At 43.4% G+C, this 11047-nt stretch overlaps 1 protein-coding gene across 2 annotated transcripts in view; it reads left to right on the top strand.

Annotated features, from left to right (window-relative positions):
- The window catches only part of Abca13 (ATP binding cassette subfamily A member 13), a 433105-nt gene that overhangs the window by 70851 nt on the left and 351207 nt on the right, over positions 1 to 11047 (top strand). The window contains exons 12-16 of one of the 2 annotated variants that reach the window (XM_021210848.2): positions 4143 to 4270; positions 4909 to 5009; positions 5250 to 5423; positions 7148 to 7353; positions 8058 to 8200. In XM_021210848.2, coding sequence (XP_021066507.1) covers positions 4143 to 4270; positions 4909 to 5009; positions 5250 to 5423; positions 7148 to 7353; positions 8058 to 8200 — 752 coding nt within the window. Of the gene's footprint in view, positions 1 to 4142; positions 4271 to 4908; positions 5010 to 5249; positions 5424 to 7147; positions 7354 to 8057; positions 8201 to 11047 lie in introns of those variants that run through there. The other variant, XM_029545204.1, reaches the window with a different exon arrangement.

Raw genomic sequence — 11047 nt, 5'->3', positions numbered from 1 at the left:
CAAAACAAGATAGGATCTGAAGAATGACACCCAAGGTTGAAAATCTGTCACACACACACACACACACACACACTCACACACACACACACACACACACACACACACACACACACACACACACACACACACACACCACACATCAGGGTACTTTCTCATGAAGTGCATGCTGTATTTATTCATACTTGAAGACTGTATGTTGAGAAGTATATTTGTTAGGTAGGTATTCTGATCAGTGCTAGGCAACTGAAGTAGTTTTCTAAGAATAGCTTGTTTCTGGATAATCTTGGCGAAGAGTGTATTGTACAACAAGTCAGCAGAAGTTAGCACTGTTTTAAAGATAGTTTATGTGGAGGTTGTGAGGCCTGGTTGGTAGTTCAACAGCAGATGTATTTGTGTCTGAGATCTGCTTAGCAATGGTTCCACAACTCTGTTTTCAATTCTAGGGCCAATGAATTCCACTTTGACTGTGTGTGTGCATGTGTGCATGTGTGTGTGTGTGTGTGTAAGTGCATGTACATGTGTGTGTTTATGCATATATGTGTTAATGTATATGTGGGTTGTTTGCATATATGTGTGATATATGTGTTTGTTTATATGTGTGATATGTGTGATTATATATGTATGGTGTGTGAATATGTACATTTGTATGTTGCATATGCATTTGTGTGTGGTTTGTGTTTAGTGCACATATTTCTGTGTGTGGTAGATGCATATGTGTATGTGTATAGTGGTGTGTGTGTGTGTGTGTGTGTGTGTGTGTGTGTGTGTAGCATTTGTGCTAATGTGAATCCTATTAGCCTCTGAAATTAATGCTTTCTTCAGTAGGACCAAGGAGATACCCTGGGCCATGGGGTATTGGGACTGTAGGTAGCAGTGCCATAAATGCTGTAGAAAGATGGATATGGGACACAGCAGGATGCCTTGAGACAGGAGAGGGACAAAGAGCTGGGGTGTCAATAATTTCAGGCACAGAACACTGTATTTGTGATCTTGAAGACTCTCCTACAGGTTTGCTTGGGCAACATAAGGGACAAATTGTTATATAATACATTGTCCAATAAACACACCACTGTAAGTCACCTCAGTTATCTTACAGACACTAAAGGCCTCCAAACACTTCAGGGTCTTGACTGTTCTCTAACACACAGGAAGAATGGAATCCAGGGATGACCCTCTTGTTCCTTAGCTCATTCAGACATTAGGGAAGCTGAAGATTTCAGTGTATGCTGTCTACCAAACCAAGGCTGACCGCTCTGTGTATAATCAGGTCCTGGAAGAGGAGGGCCTGATATTGCCTTAGCTGTCTATCTGCTGAGTGCACAGGGCTATTTTCCCCAGGTATCTCTTTTTTTCATTCAGACACCACTAGTCCCATAGCTAATATAAAACTGCCTCCCATCCTGTCTGGGCAACCAACAGATCCATCACTTGTACAACTCTGAGCCTCCTGTCAGCCTCTCTGGGCCACAGCCATCCTTCCTGGTAATGGCCCCCAGATAATCTCGAAGGCTTTTTCTAGTTACTAAATCATTGGTCTTCTGGAGATGTTACTCTGCCCAGTGACCTCATCTCTTCACTTTACAAAACGGGTTAGTCTATCGACATTACTACACTACTCTGATTGACAGAGTCCCCCTGCTCCCCTATACAGACAGTGCCCATGCTCAGTAGAGGATAGTCTCACTTCTGCTAACATCTGCTTATGCCTCCTTCTAGACTTTCCTATGTCTTCTCTTCTCTTCACAGATTCTCTGGTTTTTTCTTACGTGGCTGTCAAATGTCCCCTTATACAACCTTCGAGACTTTGCAATCCTCATTAATTCTATAGTTTCTGGAGCTGTCTCTTCCTCTGTGTCCTTCTTCCCTCTCTCCTCCTCATGCTAGTCTCCTTTTCCTCTTCCCCTTCTCCTCTGCCTTGTCTTCTTCTTTCCCTCTTCCTTCTCTCCTTCCCCTCCTCTCCTCTTCCTCCCCACCTTCCTTCCCATTCTTTTCCTCTTCTCTCTTCTCCCCTTTCTCCTTCTTCCTCCTCCCATCCTCTCCCTTCCCCTCCTCATAGAGTCCCATCTCATTGGGGTTGTATGAGGTTGAAACTCTGACCACTTTCTCTCTGATAGTGTTCATTCTTACCTGCCATACTTGTGACTGGCCACTCTGTCTGAAGCCTGTAGCATTCTTGAGTGTTTCCTCTAATTTAGGGACTGTCCTGCTGCTTCGGCTATACCTCTTGTCTCTGTTTAAATCCTGTCTGTCTCTCAGTACCCACACTTGTATTAAATTGAGCAGCTGCTTGTGCCAGGCTTCTACAAGATCCTTATTCAGCCCTTGTCAGGGAACTGATTGTCTCATATGCCAAGTGTTGGTCCAGGAAATCACACTTGTTTGTTTCCATAACCAATTTTCACATCTTCTCCTGAAGTCGATGCAGACTCTTTCATTGTCTTGAGACTTTGTTCACGCTGGTTTGGTGGCTGGGCTGTGGGTCTACATCTAGACTTTGATACATAGCAAAGATTCTGGGTAACATGGACTCTTAGGATAACCCTCGGCATTCTATCAAGACTGGACTCACCAAGCACACATATAACTCTGCTTACAGATGTGGCCTTAAAATTTCCTGGCTTGTTTGAGCTTGTAGAGGCTCAGCAGTCCGGATTCAGATTCTATAACAAGTTTTCCACGTGGCCAGTAAATAAAACACAGTTGTCTTCTTCTTTCTCATTCTTCCTATGAGCTAATCTGCTTGCTCCTCAGTATAACCTAGAGTACTTTAGAGAGTGAGCCATCTGACATTGCTTTGTCCTCTGTAAGACTCAGTGTAAGATGCTATCTTTCAGGCTGGGTAGAGAGAGGTGGTGCATTCAGGTGATGGGCTGGGGATGGATCCTCTTTCCTGCTGATTTCTTATAAGAGAAACGTCATTAGGACTCTTCCTCACTCTTCTATACTCTCTGCAGTATAGTGTCTACAGTACCAGAGCCACATGTCAAACATGTACTTTACCTGACACTGGTAAGATGCTCTGAGGAGACCAGTCCAGATGTAGACAGGCAGTGTAGCCCCATCCAGGTTTCAGCAGCGGTGGAGTGAGGTGGTTTGTTTAAGCTTCTACTAGGCAGATCTCTCATCTTTTGCCCTTCATCTGGCCATTCTTTTCCTGGTTGAAGATGCACTGTGTGCACATGAAGATGCAGGAAGTCTGGATTTGGCTGCTCTTGGCAGGCCTGCTCTGTAATGTGTCCTGCAGATGGTTCTTCAGGCTTCCACATTTGTTTCCATTTCAGCCTTCTCTCCTTCTCAGTTCTCATACTCACTTCCTTTGTACTGTCTTGTCTTCATTGTCGTCTGCATCCCTTTGAGCCATGCACACATCATCCTTCTTAGAGGACTAGAGCCCCAGTGGACCATGTGTTGGGCCGCTGCCTCTTCCTGCAGCCCCAGACCCCCAAGCAGCGATGCAGAGGCAGATATGTATTACTGGATATTCTGCCCTCAGTGGTTTTCTGCCTGGCATTCAAGGTGAACATCTTTACAAAAGATCCTTAGAGCGGACCCAAGGTTGAATAGGTAGCCTCACCCCTCAGACACTGGAAGGGGCAAGCAGCCTAAAGTTATATTGTTTTCCTTTGATCTTGGAGACTCTCAGCTTATTCTATGCAGGATTCATTTGATGGGCCTTTTATGCCTTTTCTTCCTTTGATGGGTCAATATTTTGAAACTCAAATTAATTTTCTGTGCTCCGTAACTGTAAGCTTTAATGCATTAAAAAGGAAGTAGGTTCTGTGTGTATCCCAAGCTGGCCTTGAACTCACAATCCTTCTGCATTGGCCCGCCAAGGTCTGGGATGATAGGTATACACTGTCATTCCCAGCAACGCAAATACTTGTAAAAATAAGCTGATCCTTCAACCTAGTTTTCATCTCCTTCATGCATTTCTGGAGGTAAAGAGAATATTTAATTTGAACCTGTCTTCTAAAAGAATCTTCCCAGCACAAGATTTCAACAACTGACAATGCAGTTTGCCAAGAACTCAGCTAGGTGCTGAAGTTGGCCTTCAGTCTGTGAGCACAATTCCCTAAGTGGTGGGACATTTTCCTTTGCTTCGTCTCTTGAGTTGGTGCATTTGCTTATTTTTTTGCCCCCAGATTCCAGCATCTAAGCAAGTTGCAGCATGCACTGTCAGACCTGTCCCCATGGCCAGCTCTGAAGCGATTGCCCCTGCTGGATACTGTTCTCAGGAACATGATTGGCCAGGATTTGCGGTTTGTTCGAGGTGAACCAGTTCTGTTTTTCTTTGTCACCCACTAAGTGTTGTTGCTGGTGAAGTTATGTCACATTCTGCTGCTTAGCAGAGCCTGCAGTGTGGTCTGGGTCAAGCCATTTCATGGGACAGTTTAACTTTCTCACCAACACCAGTCCCATGACTATCAGACTGGTGATGCCCCCAGGACATGGTGCATAAGGGTGTTGGAACCTGTACTTGCTTGTCCTCTGCACTGTTCAGAGCCTGCATGGGATTGAAATCTTTCCAAGAGTGCAGAATGCACTTTTGTGAACTTTCATTGCCTGGCAGGTGTTTCTTCTGCCCTAGTTTGAGGAAGTCAAGGTTACACTTTGCTATCATGGACCAAATCCTTATCACCGTTCTAGGGAGAAGAGAAGAAGACCCTGTGAGGGGGGCATTGCTTTAGAAGCATCCACACTATTGAGTTCTCAGAAAGGATAGTAGACCATTCACTCCATCATGTTCCTGTTTTCCTTTCTCATAAGATAATGACACATTTGATAACAGGATGGCTTGCTGAAATTCATGTTTTGGGAATTCACTTTACTGTTTCATGGTTATGGAGAAAATCTAAGATGGGGGAAACCTAATCCAAATGGAGGGTGAAGCATATTTTTGTCTTGCAGAAGTCCTCAGCTACCTGGAGAGGTCAGCAAAGGATTTTTTACCTGCTGGGTCTGAAGGATGGAGACTAGAAAAGGATGTGTTATTTCAGGGGCTAAATCAGGTAAAGATTATACACAAACCATTCCCTACAAAACATTAAAAAAACCCTAGAAGCAGTATTCAGCCTTGCCAGTTGTGAGTTTTGCGGATGACATAAGGAGAATCAGATTTTTTTTTTTTTTTTGGAAATGCTGGGCTTTACTTTAACATTGCGGCTTCTATTTGTAGTTATTGATTACATTGGGGAGCACCATTGAGCATTCATAAATGTCCCCTCTTTCCATCCTAATTAATTTTTCAGCTGTTGACAATGAATACTTCTGCCATTTGCCTGAATGGACATTTGTCTCAGGAGGCTCCCCTCCCCACTGGGAGCTCCAGCATATGGAGGAGCGTCTGGGGAGTGCTATGCCATACCCCATTCTTCAATGAGACCAGTGTTTTAAATGAGCAGCTTCGAGCAGTGAAGGATGCTGTAAGTATCCACCATTAGATCTCTCCAACAGCACCAGCTGGGCTCCTGTTAAAGGGTAAGTCACCCAACATGCTAATACTGAACCTGGAATTTGGACCATGTAAGTGTTGGCAGCCCTGAAAGGATGCTGCTGCCTGAGTGGTGGCTATTCTTCAGCTCTATTCCTCCTGACTACTTGGGTGTGGTGGTACATACTCCCTGCCACAACCTTCCTGGCAACCCCTGAGAGTACTGCGAACTTGCAAAAACATACATCTGCCTCTCTGGTTTCCTGGTCTCTTCCCTACTCCATTTTCCTAGTTGCATATGGGAAGGAAAGCACAGAGTAAACTTTGGCTGATAGTTGTAGCCATGGCTTTTAGTGATGAGAGGATTTGGAAGTCATTTTCTTCCCCTGTCACTGCCTAGCATCCAGGCAATCATGCTGAACATTCACAGACTATGGAATATTTTGAAAAATGATTATGTCTACTTCAGCACTTATTTTTCTTACAGATAATTAAAATTTATAATATTCTTAATGTTTATCGTTTTGCTCCTCTCACAATTACCTATCTCTTAAAAATTTCTTCCTTATGTGCATTAGAATATAAAATTAGTGAAATAATAAAACCAGCAAAATGGAAATGATTCTGAGCAAAATTAAAGTGAATGTAAGACTGTGTACATAGTCAAGCCTTCACTGTCTTCTCAGTGTTTATAATGCATGCCAAGGGGCATACAAACATGAAGGTCTTCTCTGGCTTGTGTAGGCAGGTAACATGAGTACATAACAGTTCAGAATCTCGAAGTTTCCCCAAAGACATTTTTTGTGTTTTGAATGTGGAGGGAAACTTGTAAGCTAAGAAGAGTCATAGAGGGTTCTTGTTAGACAGAAAGGTGTACCCAAAGCTATGAAGGCCCAGAGAAAACCCATGGGGAGCTGGGCCTGACTCAGTGGGATCTGTAGGTGGCAAGCATGGTTCTTCAGCTGTATGAGACAGCTTCTCAGACAGAAGTCAGGTATTTTGTTCTAACCAACCATTCGAAAGCTCAGTGGTTGGAAACAAAACATTCTGTATGTTTTCATGACTCTGGGCCCGAGGGAGGCTCAGCCAGGTAGAGTTGTTTTAGTCTTATGGTTGTTCCTTGTACAGCTCTGATCTTGTGATTATAGGGGCTGGAGTTTGGGCAGTGAGGTTGTGGAGCTCACTTTTCTGTATAATAACTCCATGTGGGCTTCCTTGACATTCAAGGATTCATTAAAGCAACTGGGAAAGGAGAGAAGTTTTCAAAGTTTGTGACAATTACTCAGGAAATTTGAAATTTGTTCAAGTCATTCTGCAGCATTTATGGTCTAAGGCGTCAGAGCTAAACCTCAAGGGACTGTGGGAGGGGTTACCATGAGGGTGCTCATCAGGTCTGATTCTCTGAGGACTTTGTTAAGCATCCCCCACTATATCTGGGGAGATCATATAACACACATGGCAACAACACTAGGATATTTATTGGATGCTTAATGACACAGGGATAAAGTAATCTTACTTTATTGTTGGGTAAAGTTTATTTGGGGGCTGCAACTTTGAACAATTGAATAAAAGTTCGTGTCTACAACCACGTTGAGATCATTGTCCAGGAGTCCAAATGGAGATCTTGATGAATGAGCGAGGTAGGCTCCGTATCAAATGCACACATGGAATGGCTTACTTAACTTTTGACAGGTGATGTTTCCTCTTTCTTTTTAGGGTCATAGTTTGCAAGCTGTCATTGCAGGACACACACATGGATCAGTTTCAGAGCATGGTGGGCATTTTGGCTGGCAGGACCTTGGGACACAGCTGTCAGAAGTAAGCCTTACCTGTTCTCGGGTCTTCCAGCTTCCAAGAGCCGATGCTTCACCTGAGAAGAGTGTCCCTCCTGGTGGCTGTGAGAGCCAGCTTGTCTCCACAGTGTAAGTATGTGTTGGATGGAGAACTTTTCAGGGCTTAGACACTGGCAAGATTTCAGGTGCTACTTGGTAATGGCTCACCATCATAATTCTGTTACTATAAAGTAGAATGGAAAGATACCTTAAAGAGATTAACCCGCTGCTAATATAAGAAAGTTTCTAAAACCAACACATTAATAAAATATTAATAAAAACTATGATACAGTTTTCCTGTTTGCTGTTTTCCCTGTTCACTGACTTATAAGCTTTCATGACAAGCCTCAGGCCTGTGTATAACCAAGGCTGATGTTTTCATAGAGGAGACTGCTCAAGTGATCCATACCATTTTCCTATTTCATGACCATTTACACCATTAACCACTTTTTGTGGCTGCTAATAAGCCCATAGTCAAGTAAACCAAATGGGGATATATTTTTTTCTTAGCCTCAAAGTTTATTTTATATTGTTGTGTTTATTTTCTTATTGCTTTTTGCTTAATTTACTCTTTTTTGTTTGTTTTATATATTGCCATATGGCTTTTCCTCATTTTCCAAATCAAGGTATAAGAATTCATAAATGAATAAAAATTAAGTGAATTATTTAAAATTCTAATTGCTTTTTAATGTGGACTGTCATATGTTTGCATGCATTGCCTTTGGGTGGGTCTATACGTATCTGTCAGTGTGAAAACAGTTAAGTTCTACTTTTTTGGATTCTATCGGCTGCAGGGTGTCTCACATACTTGAAGAAGTACAAATGTCCATGCAAAAAATGTCCTACTGGAAAATCCTCTCAGGGGTCATCAGGAAGACATGTGAATTGGCTCGATATGTGAACATGCATGGAACTTTTCAGAACAGTGAATTGATATGTAAGTCAGGAGGTCTTAATGATAGGAACGTGTGCTATTTTCCCCACTTAGTAAGATAGACTTGCGGTATGAAGTGTTGTTATGCATCATGGAGGGAAGTCTAAAGTGGGAGTCCCTGCAAACGAGGCTAGCTATTCAAGTTACTGTGTTCAGGGTTGCTTTATAGCTGTGATAGTCCTGCTTTGTCTGCCTCGGCTTTCCCAGCACGATTTACAGAGATTTTATTCACTCTAAAAAATTGTCCTTGTTTACATAAAAACATTTATTTGATTTTTACAATTTATTTGCTCACTGAAAGTTTTGTACATGTTTTGATAATATTCATCTTTCCCAATGCTTCCCCCTTCTATCCCCACCCAACTTTATGTCCTTTTGTAATTTTTTTCAAATCAAATTTTTTTACTAGATATTTTCTTCATTTACGTTTCAAATGCTATCCCCAAAGACCCCGATATCCTCCCTCCTGCCCTGCTCCCCAACCTACCTACTCCTGCTTCCTGGCCCTGGCATTCTGCTGTACTGGGGCATATGATCTTCCCAAGACCAAGGGCCTCTCCTCCCATTGATGGCCAACTAGGTCATCCTCTGCTACATATACAACTAGAGACACAGCTCTTGGGGGTGGGGAGACTACTGGTTAGTTCATATTGTTATTCCTCCTATAGGGTTGCAGACTCCTTCAGCTCCTTGGGTACTTTCTCTAGCTCCTTCATTAGGGGCCCTTTGTTCCATCCAATAGATGACTGTGAACATCTATTTCTTTATTTGCCAGGCATTGGCATAGACTCACAAGAGAGAGCTATGTCAGGGTCCTGTCAGCAAAATCTTCCTGGCATACGCACTAGTGTCTGGGTTTGGTGATTGTATATGGGATGGATCCCCAGGTAGGGCAGTCTCTGGATGGTCCTTCCTTCTGACTCAGCTCCGAACTTTGTCTCTGTAACTCCTTCCATGGGTATTTTGTTCCCCATCCTAAGAAGAATGAAGTAGTCACACTTTGGTTTTCCCTCTTCTTGAGTTTCATGTGGTTTGTGAATTGTATCTTAGATATTCTAAGTTTCTGGGCTAATATCTGCTTATCAGTGAGTACATATCATGTGTGTTCTTTTGTGATTGGGGTACCTCACCCAGGATGACATCCTCTAGATCCATCCATTTGTCTAAGAATTTCATGAATTCATTGTTTTTAATTATTGAGTAGTACTCCATTGTGTAAATGTACCACATTGTCTGTATCCATTCCTCTATTGAGGGACATCTGGGTTTTTTCCAGCTTCTGCTATTATAGATAAGGCTGCTATGAACATAGGGAGCATGTGTCCTTATTACAAGTTGAAACATCTTCTGGGTATATGCTNAGGAGAGGAATTGCTGGATCTTCTGGTAGTACTATGTCCAATTTTCTGAGGAACCGCCAGTCTGATTTCCAGAGTGGATATATCAGTTTGCAATCCCATCAACAACAGAAGAGTGTTCCTCTTTCTCCACCTCCTTGCCAGCATCTTCTGTCACCTGAATTTTTGATCTTAGCCATTCTGACTAGTGTGAGGTGGAATCTCAAGGTTGTTTTGTGTGGGAAGCAGGTGTGGCCATGGCTGTGGCCTTGTGAACCAAGACGGCTCCCTGGTTCACTGCCAAGCCCCGAGATTCCCTGCTTGATTACCAAAAACCTGATTATGCGCACCTGAGTGATTACACGCTGGCCCTGACTTATAGCATCATTCAGCATATTATTGAGTCACTGGCCTATCAACACCCACCCTCTCTGCATGCATGGCTTGTGTATAGAGTGTGCTGAATGCTGACTGGATGATGAGCGATAAGAGACGAGTGCAGAGGGTGGAAGGGGATAAATTGGGCAATCCCAGAATAAAGTGAGAGAAGCTGAGCTGGGGTGAGCTGTAGAGAAAGTAAAGGAAGCTGCAGCAGGAAGTTGTGAAAGCTGCTCAAACCCTGCCTTGGAGTATGTGTCATCTTTGCCCCACCTCTGCGGGATGGAGGTGCGGGGTGCACGGCAGTTTTGATTTGCATTTCCCTGATGATTAAGGATGTTGAGCATTTTTTCAGATGCTTCTCAGCCCTTCGGTATTCCTCAGTTGAGAATTCTTTGTTTAGCTCTGTACCCCATTTTTTAATAGGGTTATTTGATTTTCTGGAGTCCATCTTCTTGAGTTCTTCATATATATTGTATATTAGTCCCCTATCTGATTTAGGATTGGTAAAGATCCTTTCCCAATCTGTTGGTGGCATTTTTGTCTTATTGACAGTGTCTTTTGCCTTACAGAAACTTTGCAATTTTATGAGGTCCCATTTGTCAATTCTTGATCTTACAGCACAAGCCATTGGTGTTCTGTTCAGGAATTTTTCCGCTGAGCCCATATCTTTGAGGCTTTTCCCCACTTTCTCCTCTATAAGTTTCAGTGTCTCTGGTTTTATGTGGAGGCCCTTGATCCACTTAAGACTTGCGATTTGTACACGGAGATAAGAATGGATCAATTCAGCACCAGCACCGGGTCACCTAGGGCGCGGAGTGGGCGGACACCCCCACTGTCCCTAGAGGACTGCCCGTGAGATCTTAGGATCACTGGTGAGTGGAGCACAACATCTGCTCCAATCCAATTGTGCACTGGACCTGAGACAGCACTAGGGCAGCAGAGAACTGGTCTGACCAGGGGCACAAGCCCCTTCTGGTCTGCACCAGCACCGGGTCACCTAGGGCGTGGATTTGGCGGATACCCCCAGGGTCCCTAGCAGACTGCCCAAGCAATCTTAGGATGACTGTTGAGTGGAATACATCAGCTGCTCCAATCCAATAGTGACGGGCCTGTGACAGCAGGAAAAAGGATA

Source organism: Mus pahari, chromosome 13 (genome assembly GCF_900095145.1).
Source record: "Mus pahari chromosome 13, PAHARI_EIJ_v1.1, whole genome shotgun sequence".
NCBI lineage: Eukaryota > Metazoa > Chordata > Mammalia > Rodentia > Muridae > Mus > Mus pahari.
This window is presented reverse-complemented; position numbering and strand designations above follow the sequence as displayed.